The following is an 18,972-nucleotide window of genomic DNA, read 5'->3' as shown; positions in this document are numbered from 1 at the left end:
ACAAACAAGTATCACATTCACCAAAGAAACTAGGCGCGGCTTTAATTCGTTGGTCGTGTTGGGGGCTTGGATCCTTTGAAAAATAAGGAATGATATAGTGTTCAATGGTGCCTCGCTTAGAATAGACAGGGCGCTTCTCCTTGCTAAGGAGGAAGCAGCCTTCTGGATGATGGCAGGCGCCAAAGGTCTGAGTGCCTTGGTCGCTACTCGACCTGGGAGTTAGTAGGTTCTGTCTTTACAGGTTGGTCGTCCAAATTTCAGAACGGGCGCTTTTGTAATTTTTTCCTTTTAGAGTGTGTGTGGTGTGTGTTTTGTTTGGCCATTTCGGTCTTTGTCTTCTTCTTAATGCAAAGATACGCAGTTCTCCTGCGTATTCAAGAAAAAAAAAAACGAGCTATTCCACTAGTTGATGAAAGATGTAAATCCTTCAAGGAGTCAGGTCTCGCGCAAAATGGACTGGAAGAAACCCGTACAAACATAAAAATTGAGCGCACGGACATAATTTTACCTACTCATCCCAATGTTTATCGCTGAGTTTTTTTTTTAAGGATTGCATCTCATTTTTCTTTATTCCAAATAGCTTCGCAACAAAAGAATATAACCAGAAACAGAACATGCCATACCCTTCAAAATTTTCTATAGTGCAAAAGGCTCACATGTTGATTGTTCTCCTTACACTACCATCGCGACCTCGATCTATTTGCTGACATCTCGATCTGTCATTTTGTCCTTTTTGACTCGCTGAATCTAGAGATTGGCACAAATCCTAAAATTGCTTGGAATTCTTTCCAAACTAAAGGGATACATTTTTGTATCTAAAATGGACAGAACAGTTTCAACGATTGAAAACCGTCCTATTGAAGCTCTCGTCGGCTTTTTTTTATCTTTGTGCATAGCGATCAACCAGCACCTTGGCTGCCTCTGGGGCGTAGAATTTTGCCTGCATGGAAGGATAAGTCGTACATTACATTTGAAAGCTCGAAGACATTTGATTTTATCATCTTATAGGCTGTTTGGACGAGCTAGAATGGTTTGGGCTTTTTAGGATTTAGGGATTTGGATTCGAATCCCCTCTATCCAAACAGGCCTTTCATGTCATAGGGATTTAGATAACCGAACATGTTGCCACGTCAGACCAAAAACGAAAACGGTACCTGTATAAACATTCTTTCTGCATCACCTGCTTTACCATTTTCCTTCAATATGATTCCCTGCCAGATAGATAAGGACAAAATGGTTAAATTAGCTCGGTTCATAAACTGCTACAAATATACAGTCTATGTTTGCCCTTACTTCGTAACAGCACATAATCAGTTAAGATGAAAGTACTGCAAAGCTGAAGTAGGCAAAGCCAAGAGCTGACTCATGATTTGTATTAGATACACAGTCAGTTTGCTAAAAATGGGTATATCTAATGTCAAATATATTGGAATAATTAAGATCATATCTGGCCTTCAAACTTTATATTGTGCTAACTTCACTAAAACTTTTAGGTAATGCACAAAATAAGCATCTTATAATACCTTCGCCAAATAACCACGGAAGTCTTCAGGATGTTCAGTGATTAGCCTATCATAGACGGAAACAGCATCACTAATATGGTTCCAATCAGAATAAGCCTTCCCTAATAGCAGGTCGACCTGTCATAGCATTTGAAAAGAACATAAGTGTCAGTTCTCCTTTTATGTCTCACTGTAAGCAAACAATGTAGCATTTATTGCTGCTAAGTAGTTGCCCTTCTCGCTTATGGCGGCTGACATTTCAACCTTGACTTACAACTTCTATGTAATGTGCTATGGGATACCCTACAATTATTTAAGACACTTTTATGGAACTATATATCAGTACAGAGATCTTGCAATTTCACCAAACTAGTCGTGAAAATCAAGCTACACAAAATTGTGCGTTGAAGAAAGATCCAGCTTCATTGAGTTTCTATGTACCAACTTCCTATTTCTGCCGCACTGGCAGGGATAGAAGTCTATGAAACTATAGATTCTTTAAAACTTAGAAGTCAGGTTATGAATGAAAAGACAAACTGAAGAAACAATGCTAATCAAACTTATTAGACCTTGGAGGTGCTGTTGGTGTTGGATTCCTTAGTTGCAAGTTTTAAATCCTTGAGTTATACATCAATAAGAAAATACAAACTGCAACATGTTAATTAGATGTGACATAATAGACATGGCTCAGCCATCGCCACAATTATGCAAGTTAAATAACTATATCACTAATTTTCAATATTGTTTTTCTAGGACCTTCATAAATACATATACTGTTATCAAAGAACAAATATTTTGGCAAAAAGACTAGTGGTATCAGCACATCCTATGATACCACAATGTACTTACTTGGATAGGGTCAATATCTTGAGGCTTCTGGGCACCATTCCCATTTGCAGCCTCCAAATCAGTAAGTTGTGTCTGACTCTTCTCATTCAACTTTTGATGGCATGACAGAATTACGTCAACTGCCTTCAAGAATTTGGAAATGTATTAATCATAAAAAATGGCATATATGCTTTTCTTTCAATGAAGTCCTTTTTGTTTTTCTTTAGATTAGTGAATCTTTTTTGACGTGGCCAAAACTAGAGTTGAACTATGATCATTCAGTAGAGACATTTTTCCCATCAGCTAGCAAAATGCGAAGAAAATTATAGCTTGAATGCTTTAATTTGAGCATTACTATCTCAAAACATCTTAATATGTTCGCAAGTTGCCTTCTAACTAGTGTAGATCCACTCAGAACTCAGAGATGATATTGATGAAGGCATGTCTTCTTCCTAATTTATTCGGAGCTGTCATCCTAATTTATATAGGGATAGTTTGTGGGTGTTGTGATGTGCTGCGTTTCTTTGCAAAATTTATTTATTTATAAGAGTACTTACCAATTACTAATTATTGTTTTTCTTGACAAAGCCCCAAAAACATGTATGCTACTAAAAACTATATCCAAATTAGTGATGGAAATGGGTACCCGTTACCCGCTACCCGACAGGTAATTACTCCATTAGGGGCCAAATATAGGGTATTTTTCGTACCCATCGGTTTGTTAGCGGGTAAAAATCTCACCTGTCGGGTGGAGTGGGTTCTGGTACGTTCTCGTAGTACCTGAACCCGTTTACCCATGGGTCTAGGTCCCCTACTAGGCCATCAGCCCACCTCCATCCGGCACTCAGCACGTCACCCCCGGCCCCTGCTCCCGCTCAGGCGCTCGGCACGTCGCCCAGTGCCCCAGTCTAGCCCTCGCAGGCTCGTCACCTCAGCCCGCCGCCCATGCCCGTGGATCTTTTCTTGGATTTTTGGTGGGGATTATTCATTGGAGGAATAGAGCATTCAATCGTGGATCAATAGATAATGTCAATTCAGCAAGTAGTTTCAGTTCATTCTTTGTTGTAGGAGTATGAGTAGTTCTTATCTACTGTTATTTTTGAGAAAGCTTTTGGGAGCACAGTTGAAAGATGTGTTTCTTGGAGAATTCAAGTTATTTAGCAAGTAGTTTGAGTTCATTCTTTGAATTGGGGCAATGTGGATGTGTTCTGCTTCCGCTTGGTGTTATTCATGTGTTATTTGTGTTGCCATAAGTTGGAGTTCTAGACAAATTAGTTGGAATGCTTAATCCTTTGAGCTAGCGCAGGCATAAATTGGTAGTGTATGCTACTCAATCAGAGCTTCTAGCTCTGAATTATATCTGGTCGTTTCTGAAAATAAGGATTAACATTAAACTTCCGCTTATGTGATGTCTGATAGTTTCCCTACTTCATTTTTTCGAATAAATGTGCACCAGAATTATGTAAGATTGTAAGATCTGTTGAAGAGTGGAGGTGGACTCTTTTGGGAAAAGAGTTGTCGCTGTTTTCTATTATTCTGTTAAAAGAGTGGAGGTGGACTTTTTTGTTTGTTTTCCTGATCAAATGCAAAGCAATTACCACTTCCAATGTCACTTATGAATTTTTGTATCTTTGTTTCCTTTTCTGATAGCTTCCAGCTCTTTGCTGAAGCGGGAACCCGTCAGTAACCCACTCGGGTATGGGTATGGGTAAAAATTGTACCCATGGATGGGTATGGGTATTTTAGTGGTTGCGTTTGTTTGAGACAGGTACTTCAAGACAAGTACGGGTATGGGGTGCTATTACCCGACAGGTCTAGACCCATTGCTATCCCTAATCCAAATGGTTAAAAATAAATGTTTTTGTAAAACTTCCGTGATGCTGAACAGAGCTTTACAGACCTGATCTGGCTTCTTAGCAGCAAGTAATGAATTTGTCAGTCCACGGAGAACTTCAAAATCAATATTGTCTGATGACTGTTTCACAAATATTAGTATGAGAACACCTAAAAAAAGTGATAGTAGTGGAAATGCAGTATTACAATGGTTACAACACATAGAATCCATAAAATTGAAGTGCACACAGATTTCCTTACAGATAAAGCATTTTTGTATGACGAAGAACTCCCCTCATAATCCTTGAGCTCAAACTTTACTTCACCTAGCAAACGGTATGCTTCTGCTTTACCAGGGATTACCTACACCAAGTAAAATGCATATTTTTACTAGGTAATAATTTCATAAGCTGGACAAAACATCTAATGATAATACAAGAGTGGCAAAAATTTGCACACCTTGACTAGCTTCTCAAGGAAAGTTGATGCCTTCTCATACTCACCTAGTTCAACCAATGATACAGCTGCACCCTGTGAGGTTATATTAAAACAGAATATGTTCACAATTAAACAAAAACAGCAGTAGTTACATAAAATAAATATTTCAAGAAAATTGAAATATTTAAATGCCTTTTGATTCTCAGAATTCCCGTTGACATTAATCTCAAGCAGAAAAACTAATACAAGTGCACAAGAGTGTTTTAAATATCACTCAAGCCACTTGTGCGCATAGATAGCTTTTAATGGGAATTCTAGAATCTTGACGCCAGCTATTTAGATAGTTGTTATAGCCCGTGAGGTTGGGCTACTAGGAGATAAGCAGGGAACCAAATATGGTTTCCAACACATATCAAGCCTGAAACTAGCAAATGTTTCCCAACAAAATGTCATGCTCCTCCTATTTCTTTCCCTCTCATTGCCCTTTAATTTGCATCTATCCCTCAGCCTTGCCCTTCCAAAGCATCAATGTAATTGCATTCATGCATACAGTTCTAAAATTAAGGCAAAAAGGAAGCTAGAGGTGGTTTTTGAAGGTTTTCTATGATAAAGTTGTGAACAATGAAATGGATATGTTTCTTGTATTTAAGGTGGTGAATTTTCACTCATGAACTGATGAGAGCGCTTTGCAGCAGAAAGGCACCCTCACAAGCAACATGCACAATTAGCATCATGCTATCGTGTTGCAACGGTCAAGGCACCATGCTCCCAGGTCCCAACCATGACCCTGCTACAGCAGACCTTGTGAGCTGAGGAAATCCCCTGATCCTTCAATTGCATTAGGAATTAGACGATCCTCCAAGCCCATCATTGGCATAAAGTAACAGTTCTTAACAGAGAGAATTTCCCCTGGACAACTCACGACATAATTGTGTTCTGTTCACATCCAATCAACCATACAGATTTGTAACTACTAGCTAAAATCATCCTAATGGCTACCACAGCTATGTATCTATTAGGGGCCATGGATACATTTTGAAGGAAGTTTCATTTCCATGATATATGAAAATAACCTTTGTTCTTGAACAAGATTACATAATATAAAGGTGATGGATTGTCCTGTCTCCCAATGAAGGAAGTTTACGTCAAAAGACTGTTTCAAGTTGCATCTGAAACAATACTCCAAACACATTTTTTCCCATTTACCCCGCATTCACTTAGCACCTGAACATTGAGCATTTACAGACTTCATAACTACGAAACTTTTATGTACAAACCAGCAGATGAAAACTTTTATTAATTTGATATGTGAACAAAAGGTACCAAGTCTGAGCAGAATTTTTTTGGGTGACATACAATTTAACCTACATATGATAGAAGTAAGAAGGAAATAACAGTTACACCTCAAGAGCGGTAGGATCATTAGGTGACTTGCTCAGTGTTGCTTCAAAACCTTCCAGTACACTCTAATAAAAATGATAATATATTAGCATAACATCAATTAATCAAATTAAAAATGCAAATGAAGATGATTTATTGGTCCTTCACTTCTAAAGCAATCATATCATCAGAGATACAATACAACCCAGCGGTATTACACATTCAGCAACTGTGATGTATGACTTAGCATGATGGTTATTTCCTGCAATTCCTTAGTACTTAATGGGTGGCTATGCTGAATATAAAATAGCCCTAGAGTTATGCTCTGCTTCCTTGATACTAAAGCCACATGTCATTTAGAATTTAAATGTTTCTTAGCTGAATAATAATATAGTTCAGTTAAACAGATGATAGAAAAATAAAACTACTCCCCTATTGGAAACATAATCTATTCATGGCTACTACCTTAGTGTTATTTATTTCTTATTTCACATTCGAGTGCGTAATGCAATATACAATATTTATCAAACTTTTTCTAAAACTTCAGTTTTTCTTTATTTGGTGAGAAACAGCATCAGTATTTTTGAGCCATACAATCCTCAAAGCAAAAGCTTTTATAAACTATTTGTGGTCAAACCCACAGTTGCATTTTATTCATTGTAACTTTACATCAATTAATTAGTAAAAGAATCTACAACACTTATGTGGTGAATAATAATGGTTGGAGTAAATTTCATAGACCACCAATATTTCAGGCAAACTATCACAAACCCATCAACTTTTGTGCCCATTTCACAGACCCACTAATAGTTAGGGCAGTCGTCTCACAAACCCACCACTTTTGTTGTCCTCCTGTTTCCCATTCACCTGGCCCCACATGTCATGCCAACATCTTTGGCGCGACTCAGTCATGCCACATGCCACGCGTGACCACATACGTTAGTCACGCCACATGCATTGGCGTGACCACGTTGGTGAGTTGCTGACATGTGGGGCTGAGTAAACGGGAAATGGGTGGAGAACAAAAGTGGGGGGTTTGTGAGACGACTGCCCCAAGTATTGGTGGGTCTGTGAAATAGGCACAAAAGTTGGTGGGTTTGTGATAGTTTGCCCCAAGTATTGGTGAGTGTGAAATTTACTCTAATGGTTACCTTAAATTTTGCTTCTTCCTCTGCAGAAAGCTTTTGCTTAACCACTGTGCTTTCCTTGCTAGGGCTAACACTGTGACAAAGGAAGTAGAGGAGTAAAAAAATAATCACAAGAAGCACAAGGAAATAATTATTTACAGGTTTATCTATTCCATTTCTACAATCATCACTGTTTGCCTTAGCAGTGGAGACCCTTTCCCTTTTCATCCTAAAGCAAACCTTCTAGTTTTTAAATTTGAAAACAAAATTGAACTTTTAACAGTAGGGCAACAAACGGTCTACTTGAGATTAGAAGTTTCTGTTTATATTTTCAAATTTTCAATTAAGGAAATTTAATATTTTCAACTCAAATTTTGAGAACTTTTGACTGAACTTCAAGGCCTCCCAGGTTCTTGTTCCTATTTCCCTGCCAACCATACCTCACCTTTCCGTAAGGTACCAAGACATGCAACAAGGACAGTAAAAACTTAGCTGGATCGATTCAACTTTTCAAGACAGTTATAGTATACATTGCACCATCTTGGCAGGCAAAAAGAAAAAAATCACTACAGAGAAGAGATGGCTTGAAGTGCATAAGAACATTACCCCACCATGTAAGAAAATTAATAAAAAAAAAATGCAAAGAGTATTTATACGAATGGTAAAGGGAGAATGGACTATCTGTGGTCCATTTGTGTTGTACATGTAGGTTCACCTTCCATAAGGAAGGAAATCCCCAAAAGTGAATACTAGTCCAAAGACAACAACTGCAACTCCAATTCCAACCTGCAGAGAGAATTGAATTCTGATAAGCATACGATTTTAACACTAACTATTACTGAAAACACAGAAAGTCAATAAAATAAATACTGACTCTTGTACCGAAGCCAATTGTACTTTTATCTGACTCAATTGGAGCATCGTAATCAATAGCCTGATAGTCTTTGTTCTCTTCAGCTTTTTTTTTCTCAAGTGCAGACCTATAGAGAACATAGTAGAACAAAAGCAACCAAGTTAAGAACATCAATAAATACTGAACTGGGATATGGTTAATGATACAGTATACCAAACAACACACTTGCCTTTAGTATGAGTAGGAGTGTAACTATTGTCATGAGCTGACAACTATGGTGCAAATTTATGAAATATTATTCAGATCATATTGACTTGCACATGCCTTTGTGACAGAATATAATAATTTATCCAGCAAATATTAACTAGACATAATCGTGAGAATTCTATTATGATATATGTTGCATTTCGAAAATGTACAGGAAAGTTGTAGTAGGCTACTAGCTACTATTAAATCAACAAATCAATCACGTATTGAGAGAATTTCAGGTGCAGTCAATAATGTTTCAGTTGTGATAATTTAGTCCAGCAAGTCTCACTTTAATCAGGGTGGTCCCAAACTGGTCTCGTTTTTCAATCATATTAGATGGCAAAAAAAGTTACATCATATTGAAGTAGGTACAGGAGCATATTGAAGTGGCATTATTTTTTAGGAAATTGAAATTGCAATCTAACATAACACAATTTAAGATTAAAGTTAAACAAAAATTGATGTGACCTCAGGATGGCTACCATGCTGAGGATGGCCAGATGGCAAGGCTTCAAGAGGAATAGTGTGTACAAGGGAGAGAAAGACATAAATTGGATGAGAGAACTAGAGAGTTTTAGAGATAGCAAAAAGAGCGATAGAGACTTCTTCCTTGCTTGATTAAAGAAGATGCAATGCTTGTCCTTTTACGGGGATCACTAGACTTGACCCTTAAAATAAACTTATCTAAAATCAAGGAAAATTGTCCCTGGTAATAGGAAACTAATAATCCTAACAATCTAATCTTTTAGAAGACAAATTTCTGCTGCGAGGCTGTGGCTCTTTCTTTTTGTACTTTTTCTTAGGGGCCAACATCCACAACAGAGTGAACCAAGAATAAGACTATTAGGGTGACTGATGTGACCATGCCACCTCCGGATTCATCCACTCAAAAATGGGCCACTGTTCGCATTAGTGACTGTTAGGAGAAATCCAAAAAAAATTCAAATTTTACATGCTGGATTACTGGATTTGTATACACTAAGGGAGTACATACAGCATAGGCTGCACAACACCATCCACAATTTCTCCAGTCCTACTGTTGTCAGTTGTCAAAAGATCATGAGAGACCCTATTGTAGAGCTCAAATCAAGAAGGCTTTTGAATAAATCGAAGCCGGAGGGTGGCTTAAACTAGAATCTCAAAGATACAGAGTGTCATTGCTCATGTGGACATCTATGCAGAATTGGAGGTGTAGTCTAGACCCTGACAATATAAAGGTCAGTCATCCAAAAGTGCAGCAAGCTACGAAGGGGCCAGCTAAATTTGGAAGAGTCAGCCAAACATCCCACATATATATTTTATATTTTGAATACAGTAGCCAAGCACACTGAGTCACATAAATCAATCAACTAGCTCCCAAGTTTGTTTAGTTGTCAAGAATCAACAACTTTGCTGCTTGTACATGTTAAGGGTATAATAGTCAAGGGTATTAGAGTCATCTCCTAATCCTAGGGTTTCCCTCCTGTACCTCTATATGTAGTGCTAATTCAGCCTCAATGTATCTTTCCATCAATTGTTCATCTATAACAAGTTAAAATGGCATCAGAGCCTAGTTAGGGTTAGGTTAGGTCTCCATCTAATCCACCCACAATCCAAATACATCTTCATCATGTCACCATTGTTGCGAATCCTCCCACCGCCGTTGTCTTTCACCGCCGGGAGCTTCAATCCACTTCACACCATCTTTCGTGTGCGTTCGTATCGAGGCCACTGCTGTCACAGATTTTCACGGATCTGCTTGTCTTCGTCATGGATCTAGCAGTCGCCCGTGCTGCCAAGATCTGCCCTTCCCCACCACGTTGTCGCACGTGACTTCATCGCGCCATTTTGCGGCCAGTCGCGGAGGCGGCAAGATCCGCCCATCCGTTGCGGTTCTCCCATTGCCGCCTCTGTCAGGCTACTGTTGTGGCCACCGTCAAGATGTTGTTGCGTCGCTCTCCGCCGGCGCCCAGTCCCATCTATGCCGACGGCGCCATAGCCATGTCCTTTGCCTTCTTCTTGGCCACCCACTGCTCCTCACATTTCCGCTTCTAGAGCACCAACTCTGACATAGCCACCTTCGCTGCCTCCGCAGCCACATCCTTCGCCGTCGCGCTCGTCCGCTAGATCTGCTCCATGTGCGTCCACCACAGTGACGTGGCCATATCCATGGGCAGATCTCCATGGGCATGCCATGGCTGGAGCGCACATCTTCGTTGCATGCTGGGAGCAGCCAAGCCGCTGCTCCCCCTCGTGGCTTGTTGCTGCCCTAGGCTCTCCAGCTGCCAGCAGCTTCGGCTCTCTTCTTTCCCGAGCTGTTGCCGCTGCCTTCCATGGGAGCTGGTAGGAAGGGGAGTCCTCCAGCCTTGTGTCGCTGCCATCTCCTAGGAGGAGCTCTTGCGTGTTGGTGGGTGGTGCTGGCTGTGCAATGGTTGGGCCACATTTGGGCCTGCAGGTGTACTGTTAAGCTTCATTTTGAGCTGCTAGAGCACGGCCGAGCTAGGTTGCAACTGATGTTATCTATCTTTTGTGTTTACTTGCTGTTGCTAGTATGTCCTAGTCTCGTATCCAAGTAAACTAAGTCCCATTTCCTTTTTCTAGTTCAAATTCCATGTTTTCCGTCATGTCCATCCATTCAAGTCCACACATATACTCTTCCAGTTCATCAAAGTTGTGTCCTTCCACAAATTCTGTCAGTCAATCATTTGCCTCTTTTCATTTGTGCTTAGCTGAGTCCCGTCGATTTGGCTGATTCCATCGACGTTGACGTTTTGATGCGACATTGCCCTCTTGGTTCTTTCGTAGCCGTTTTGCTACACATCATGACCAATGGTCGTCTTTGTCATCATCACGATATTGTATCACTTCTTGCCATCTTGCAGCAGTAATTTCTCTATTCTCCCTTTAGCTTGATTTGACACATCTCACTATTCTTATCGTGTTCAATGTCTCCAAAGCAAGATTCATATTTGAAGAGTCGAAGGACAGTTGTGAAGACTTGAGTTATTTGCTGAAGTACGGATCGTGAAGGCAGTACCCTCTTGTGGAGGAGATTGTTATGTACATCAACATTGTTCAAGAGTTGCACGTTTCGACGACATCTTTGATATCGGACTTTGGATGTATCTATTTTTTGAAGTCTAATGCTTAGTGTCGACTCTTCAAATACAACGTCATTGCATTCACGTTCAATTGGGGGGGGGGGGGGGGTCTTAAGGGTATAATAGTCAAAGGTATTAGAATCATCTCCTAGTCCTAGTGTTTCCCTCTTGTACCTCTCTATATATAGTGTCGATTGGGTCTCAATGTATCCATCCATCATTTGTCCATCTATACAAAGTCAACAGTACATTCCAACAATTGCAAAATTAAACTCGTACTTAATCCTAACACAAATGAATCTTCAACTTCATTCACTGTAGCATGAATACATGATGATTGATGATATACATCAGTACCTTCGAACAGCTTCCACTTTTTCTAGAAATTGTTTATCCATGACTTGTTTACCAGAATTGTTTCCCATTCCAGTTAATTCTGGCACCCCTAAAAAACAATGGATGACCAAGTATTGAGAGGTGCCATTGGTAAAAAAAAGTGAAAATAGGTGAGGTGACAAGAAAATCATATATCTACAAAACATCAAAGGGTTCACTCAGAAAAATGGTCATAATCTTAATGGTAGACCATGGTCAATTACTAGAGAGATTCGTAGCTACGCTTACAAACTCGCAGGTACATCAAAATTCTGAGGATAACAAACAATTTTATAGCGATGAACTAGCATCTTTTGCGAATCTACCAAATCCCAAGAAAATTCGAGTACACTAAAACTCAACAAGATACAGCTGCATGAAAAAACTGCCAAAGATGATTATAGGCATTGTTCCCGTACGCCAAAAACAAAATGATAAACCGACCAACGTGAATGATTTTTAAATCTCAGTGGTTCAATTTACATTTTAGTAAAAAAACAAAGGTTCACAAATTGCGATGAACTAAAGCACAATACAGTAGAGCCATCACTTAAATGACTCAATCAGCAATTTTACCATCCTGTCTAGTTCTGGCAGATAAGTTTGGCACTGACAAAGCTAGAGTCTGAATAAACTTTTTGTAAGTGAACAAACATTTGTGTAATTTCAGGAGTTATCACAATGATAATGCACGCAGAAGATGCATAAGTGGAAGAGTGCTTTCAGTTAACTAAAAACATAGTCAACTTACATTTGTCCCTGTTCTTTGGATTCCCAGATGTTACCTTGCTGCATCAAAAGAAAAAATTTGATAAATAAATAAAGGAAAAAAGTATGAAACTATTTTAGCAGTGCTTTAAGGTTCTAAGAAATATATGAACTAGTAGCAGTTGCTCACGTCCTTATTTCGAGGCTTCAAGTAACAGATCTGATCAAGCAGTTGCTAAAATCCTTAGAAATTTTAAACAGAAAATTTGAACAAAACAAGGAAAGAATCCCAAACTTCTGAACTCAGATGCCTGATCCTCTTATGTAGCGCATAACCACCTGATTCTTTGCTTGTCCACTCATTTATTGCAGACATTCTGTGCCTCTGTTCTTCCTATGACTCGTTTGACCTACCTAACATCTTAGATTTAGATCTCAATCCATAATGGTTAATTCTTGGATTACCGAAAAAGCTACAGGGTAATGCAATCATTTCAGTGTTGTAGGAATTGAATGTCTTGGTATCAGCTTCTCAAAATTTGAAGTGCAGGAGTACAAACATAAATGCCACAAAAACTTCATTGTCTAAACTATTACGCATCCTGCAAAACAGATGCTCTAAACAAGCTACACTGCATGGGTGTCAAGTCATCCTCTCTCTATATAAAACAAAGACAGGCTATCAATAAGACAATAAGAAGAAGAAGGAATTAGAAGGGGAAACCTCTCCAAATTTCTCCCCAAATCCTAGACACAGAACACTTAAAACAAAAAATGTGCCAACCACCTAACCATAGAGTTCACACTTTGTAATAAGAATATACCGAGTTTCTAGTACCTTGGATCCAATGCAACATCCTTTGGCCTCCTCTTGCTTTTAATCTGGGAGAAAGCAAAAGGCATAATAGACCCATCAGTAAATCAAACTACTTCAGATTCAGCACAAGTTAGCTTCTGCAATCACTGGACAAGATGTAGAGCTACATAGCAGGAAACAGAACAGAATTAAGAACCTCAAGTAGCACTAGAAGGTGCATTCATTCCTTCTTAGCTCAAAATAATGATAGTGGAATATTCAATAAGCTGCAGCTGTGAGTAAGTAGGGAAGAAAAATAGAGCATTGAGGCTACCTACTTTTCTCTTATTAGTAGAATCCGCACCAAAGCCACGCCCATTGGAAGCAAAGCATTGAAAACTGAACGCCTTATGGGTTCCATGGAGAGACATCTTTAAACCAAATGTTTTCACATCAGTGCTGCATCCAAATTGTTGCACCCATCCCTATAAAATAAAATAAAAATACTCACACGTTCAAATGATGCATTTATCCTCTAAATAAAGTAGTGTGAAATTAGTAATTGTTCATTTATTATTTTATACGAAATATTAAATTCTAAATGAAAGAAAAAAGTTCTGATCAAACAAAATTTAACTTAGTAATCTCCTTTAAAATGGAGATTGATGAAAAATGACAAGAAATAAGATATTAACAAAGGCAAGTTACATCACCCACAATGATATTTCTATGGAAGGAATTTAAAAGGGGGACAAATCTTTTTTAATACACACCTTTTTCTTCACACTAGGCAGTAAATTTGCTTTCTAATCAGCAGTTTTCTCTTTTCCTATTAGCGTGAGCCCAAACAAAGTGGACTACTATTCTAAATCATGCACATTATTCATTTCACACTACCGCGAACCACATCAGTACAATAAAATTCATGTTGCTCCGTAGCCGAAGAAAACTCAAGTTGCCAAGAACATATGGAATCAACGAAATAAATAAAAAGAACTCGCAGGAAGATGGATAACATGAAGAAACTAAAGATAGCTCGTCCCAAGTGAGGAAAGCACAATTCCTACGACATAGAATCAAGACTAGCATACAAACTGCTAACTCTCCATGGCCCGAGAATGTTCATATTCTATTCTCAACAAGAAAAAAGGGAAAAAAAACAATCCTGCCCGTAGGTTCCACAAAAGAAACGATAAGGAGAAAGGGATAGCGGAGGAGGGTTTCAATACCGGTGCCGGGAGGCCGGCGGCGACCATCGGCGCGCAGCGCAAGGCGGCGGAGCAGGCGGGAGACTGGGAGCGGAGAGGGTTTTTATTTTTATTTTTGTCTGCCTGGAAAAAATTGAGGACGCAAACGGATAAGGAAGCCAAGGAGTGGAGCAAGCGCCGCTTGAACGTGTCTTCAACGGGCCGTCCTGGCTTATTTATCCAGCCGTCCATAACGATCCAACGGTGGCAGCGCTCGTATTTCTCATGGCAGTTTTGCGCTCGCCCAGTCCGGCAGTTGGCTCCACCACCCCCGGTCTCGGTGTATCCCAAGGCAGCCTGTCGCACGCCATATGCTCCTGCCTCCTATACGCTAATCACCTCCGTCGTTACAGCCGCAACCGCGCCTCGCCAGCTCTCGCTCCCTCGTCTCAATTCTCGCCTCTTCCCAGAAGCGAACGCCGCCGAAGCAGCTGCCAGCCTCGCCTGATCCCCTTCTTACCCCTGGCTCTGCAATTAATGGACGAAAGGAGCCTGATTTCAACGGTTCTAGCTACTCGAAATCTCCTCTCATTACCGGTTCATCCTTTGTGTCCTCCTATTATTTCCTCGTCTTATTTTCTTTTAAATGTCACCAAGACTCTAGTCTCAATTCCATCTTTGTTGCAACGTTAGGTGTTTTTTCTAAAAAAAAAAACATTAGATTTGTACTACTACAGAAATGATCATACACGTCTCATCTTCACTACTGGTTTAAAAATAACTGACTACGATAAGATATCACTACCGGCTCACAAGATTCACCAGCCGATCAGTCATTAAGTTGTTAAAAACCGATAGTGATATGCATTATCACTGCCAGTTTGTAATAAAAACCGTCGGTGTAATGGACCGACAGTGATATTGTGTTATCACTACCGATTGATTTCAAAAACTGGTAGTGATAAATCACTGACGGATAGTGTCATAGACCGGCAGTGATAAAGAAGTATCATTGTTATTTGGTTCATAAAACTATCAGTGATGTGTCACAGTATATGTTGATTTTTCTAGCCCTCAAGCCCGGGCAAAACAGATGAGCTCTATTCTGCTCAGCGGCTCTGCTCAGCGTGCGGCGGCTTTTTTGGCAAGCTTGCGTGGTGAGGCTTCAAAAATTGGTGGAATGTGACCTAAATGCTCTAAGATTAGTAAGTTTATCAATATTTTATTGTTATTTAGATTTATTTAGTAGATTGCTCTATATTATCTCAATATAGACCATAATAGAACTATCTCACCTCATTGTCACACCTAGTTTTAAGACCAAAACCAAATATAAACTATATGTATATCAAGATCAGTTTACACAATATAGTGACGTCATTAGTGGATAACAGACACAGTGCTTATATTACAACGTTATTTATTACAAAATGACCACACGGGTCTAAAGAAAATTACACAGCAGCGCAAAAGAAACACAGCGTAGCCCACGCCACAGAAAGTCGATCGGAAGCGCCACAAGCCTAGAACTTAGCACCGTCTTCAGGATAATCTTCAAAAGCTTCACCTTCTGAAAAGCAAGAGTGCATATTTCTAATACTCCGTAAGTGGAGAAAAGTATGATGTGAAGGCTTAAACTAAGGTTTCCTATCATTTAGGGTTTTATTTGCATAAAGCCAAATTTAGCCTAAAGCTAAAAAAAATAGTTTTATTTGAAAAAGAAAGAAGTACAAAAGATCTTCTTTTACATCTAAGAATTCATCCATATTTCAACCATGAAAAACATCCACCCAACTAATCATGTGAGTGTCCATGCCGCTCATAACAGTGAGCACGGCTGAATATTCAGTTTGATACTATGTAAAGTTTGTACAATTTACCCACGAGTCATGATCATCTTCTTTTTTTACCCATCGGTACCTTACACACTCGTGGGGTGTGCGCCAAGAGATCACTATGAGACCTTTCCAAAGAGTCTCCCAGTATATACTCATCCACTGAGGTTTCACCGCCATACATAAGTGGAGTAACCCTCCATCCTAGAAGCCCTGTCTTATGCCAGGTAGAATCGGGAAGTACCCCTTCCTTCTCTACACATCCAACTGGCTCACGCACCACTGGGAGGACATCTAGTTACTTAGCCAAGCCTTACCATATAGATCTCGTGGCTGTACTGTTGTCATGGATAGTCAGTCTACGAACCGGTCATTAACATGGTCTAGGCAAGACCGCCAACTATCCCACAAGGGTAATCATCAAACATATCCATCCAAGTTATCTATGCCTAGAACACATCAACAGGCACACACCAACATACCCTTCTTGCTCAAAACCTAGATTCCTTATTGCTAATTCCCTTAGCAACATCAATTATCATAGCATACTTTCTATCTCAACTTTTAGTTTCATAGCTTATGATTCAACACCTATATACTACATGTTCATTTCCTGGGTGATAGTTAATTCGCAAGTTGTAATCCTTAATGAGCTCTAACCATCTACGTTTTCTAAGATTAAGATCCGGATGAGTGAAAATATACTTCAAGCTCTTATGATCTGAATAGATCTCACATCTTTGGCCTACCAAATAATGTCTCCAGATCTTGAGTGCGTGAATTACTGCGGCTAGCTCCAAGTCATGTGTCAGATAGTTCTCTTCATGCTTCCTTAACTGCCAGGAGGCGTATGCTACAACATAACCCTCTTGCATGAGCACACAACCCAATCCTTGACGAGATGCATCGCAATACACAGAAAATGGCTTCTGAGTATCTGGCATGATCAAAGCTGGAGCTGAGGTCAACTTTTTCTTTAACTCATTAAAACTAACTTCTCGAGCGGTTATCCACTTGAAATCTGCTCCTTTCTCTAGCAGTTCTGTCATTGGCTTTGCTATCTTGGAAAATCCTTCTATAAATTGACGATAGTATCCTGCTAAACCCAAAAAACTGCGGATCTCCGAAATATTCTGTTGTGGTTTCTAGTTCAGAACATCCTTTACTTTGGATGGATCCACAGACACACCTCCTGCTGAAATAATGTGACCAAGAAAGGGAACTTCCTTTAACCAAAACTCACATTTGCTTAGTTTTTCATATAGTTGGATTTCTCTGAGCTTTTGCAATACCATTCTTAGATATTCCTCGTGCTCTTCCTCATCTTTGGAGTACACCAGGATGCCGTCAATAAATACTACGACAAACTTGTCCAAGTACTCCATGAAGACTTTGTTGGTGATATGCCCTAGAGGCGATCGAGTTTGCGGATTGGATCTGCTAATGGGCTTTAATGTTGATTAAAGGCCTATTAGCGTGCTCTATATAAGAATAGGCAGGGGCCAAGGCGCATTAAGTTTTTCTGAAAAACAGATCTTGCCACCAAAAACCCTGGCCGCCTCCTATTCCCGAACTCCCTTCGAAACCCTAGCCGGGCGCGCGGTGCTAGCACACCGGCGCACAGCGATTCCATCCTTATACGTGTGGATACCGTAGAGGCGCTGCTACTATTGCGGTGCTGACGTGCTCGGGGTTCTCGGGACGTGCTCGGGGTACTCGGGACGTGCTCGGGGGTGCTCGGGATGTGCTCGGGGATACTCGGGTCCTGCTCGGGGGTACTCGAGACGTGATCGGAGGTACTCGGCTTATGCTTGGGAGTACTCGAGACGTACTCGCGAGTACTCGGAAGGTGCTCGGGACGAGGTTGACGATCGACTACTTGACGCGCACGATGTTGGATTGGTCTGCTCCAACTCTTCTTCCGCTGCACTGCTCGTCAAGTGGTAATGATTCATGATCTCCTACTCGCATGGCTTCCTGGTTGAATACGGTAGAGAAAATTTATTTTGTGCTAGCGTAGCCTACCCGTTTCCCAACAGTGGTATCAGAGCCATCCTGCGTAGTGGTATCAGAGCCATCCTGCGTAGTTTTCGATCTGGATCAGTCACATATAGAAGATATGTGATAGAAATAGATTAGATCTATTGTTTTTTCTGATCAGTTCATATGATGGATTGATCAATGCACGGTTGGTTAGGTGAATTAGAGATCGGATGAGATGCCAGTCGATGAAACCACATAGCCAAAAAGATTAGCTCGATCTCCCACCTGGTTTTGCGTGCGACTTGCCCCTACCGGCTGGAATCACCATCGGGGCTAACTGCGTGCATCGCGGATGGTCGGGAGAACAGCAGATCGAGGTCGTGTGTGCTGTCATCATTTCTGAAAAAAACCTCACGCGATGATCAATGGGATTGATCTAATGGAAATTGAGGCATTATGAATGACTCGGAATTGGCTCGATACGATCGATCTGATGAGATTTTCATAGCGATTTTATAGATGCGATCTATGTATTTCCGAGAGGGACCGCCGTCGCGTACACGCATAGATTGTTGTAATAACATGATCCCATCACAACATTAGAATTCGATTCTACGCTTAACTCGTTTTTGCAGAGAATGTTGTGACTGGTATGGCCTTGTGATATGTGATGCATGTGTGTAATTTTTCATGGCCTGCGTATCATGGTTAATTGAAGCCCAAGGCTGTCATGTTATTGTATAACGGCCTGCGTGTCGACTTGTGATGCTTCTTCTTATGTAATTTATCTAGTGCTAT

The 18,972-nt window shown here is 40.2% G+C and overlaps 1 protein-coding gene across 1 annotated transcript; it reads right to left on the bottom strand.

Moving 5' to 3' along the window:
* Positions 1–598: 598 nt before the first annotated feature.
* Positions 599–14,566, bottom strand: LOC133893346 (uncharacterized). The gene is made up of 16 exons (XM_062334347.1): positions 14,399–14,566; positions 13,508–13,654; positions 13,212–13,255; positions 12,417–12,454; positions 11,648–11,735; positions 7,983–8,088; positions 7,824–7,894; positions 7,133–7,202; positions 6,005–6,067; positions 4,623–4,694; positions 4,425–4,526; positions 4,231–4,305; positions 2,352–2,474; positions 1,524–1,640; positions 1,155–1,211; positions 599–940 (listed from the first exon to the last, which is right to left on the bottom strand). The coding sequence occupies exons 1-16, from the start codon at positions 14,423–14,425 to the stop codon at positions 881–883; spliced, it is 1,260 nt and encodes a 419-aa protein (XP_062190331.1). The 5' UTR covers positions 14,426–14,566; the 3' UTR covers positions 599–880.
* Between the last annotated feature and the right edge of the window lie 4,406 nt (positions 14,567–18,972).

The sequence above is a fragment of the Phragmites australis genome, chromosome 15 (assembly GCF_958298935.1).
Source record: "Phragmites australis chromosome 15, lpPhrAust1.1, whole genome shotgun sequence".
NCBI lineage: Eukaryota > Viridiplantae > Streptophyta > Magnoliopsida > Poales > Poaceae > Phragmites > Phragmites australis.
This window is presented reverse-complemented; position numbering and strand designations above follow the sequence as displayed.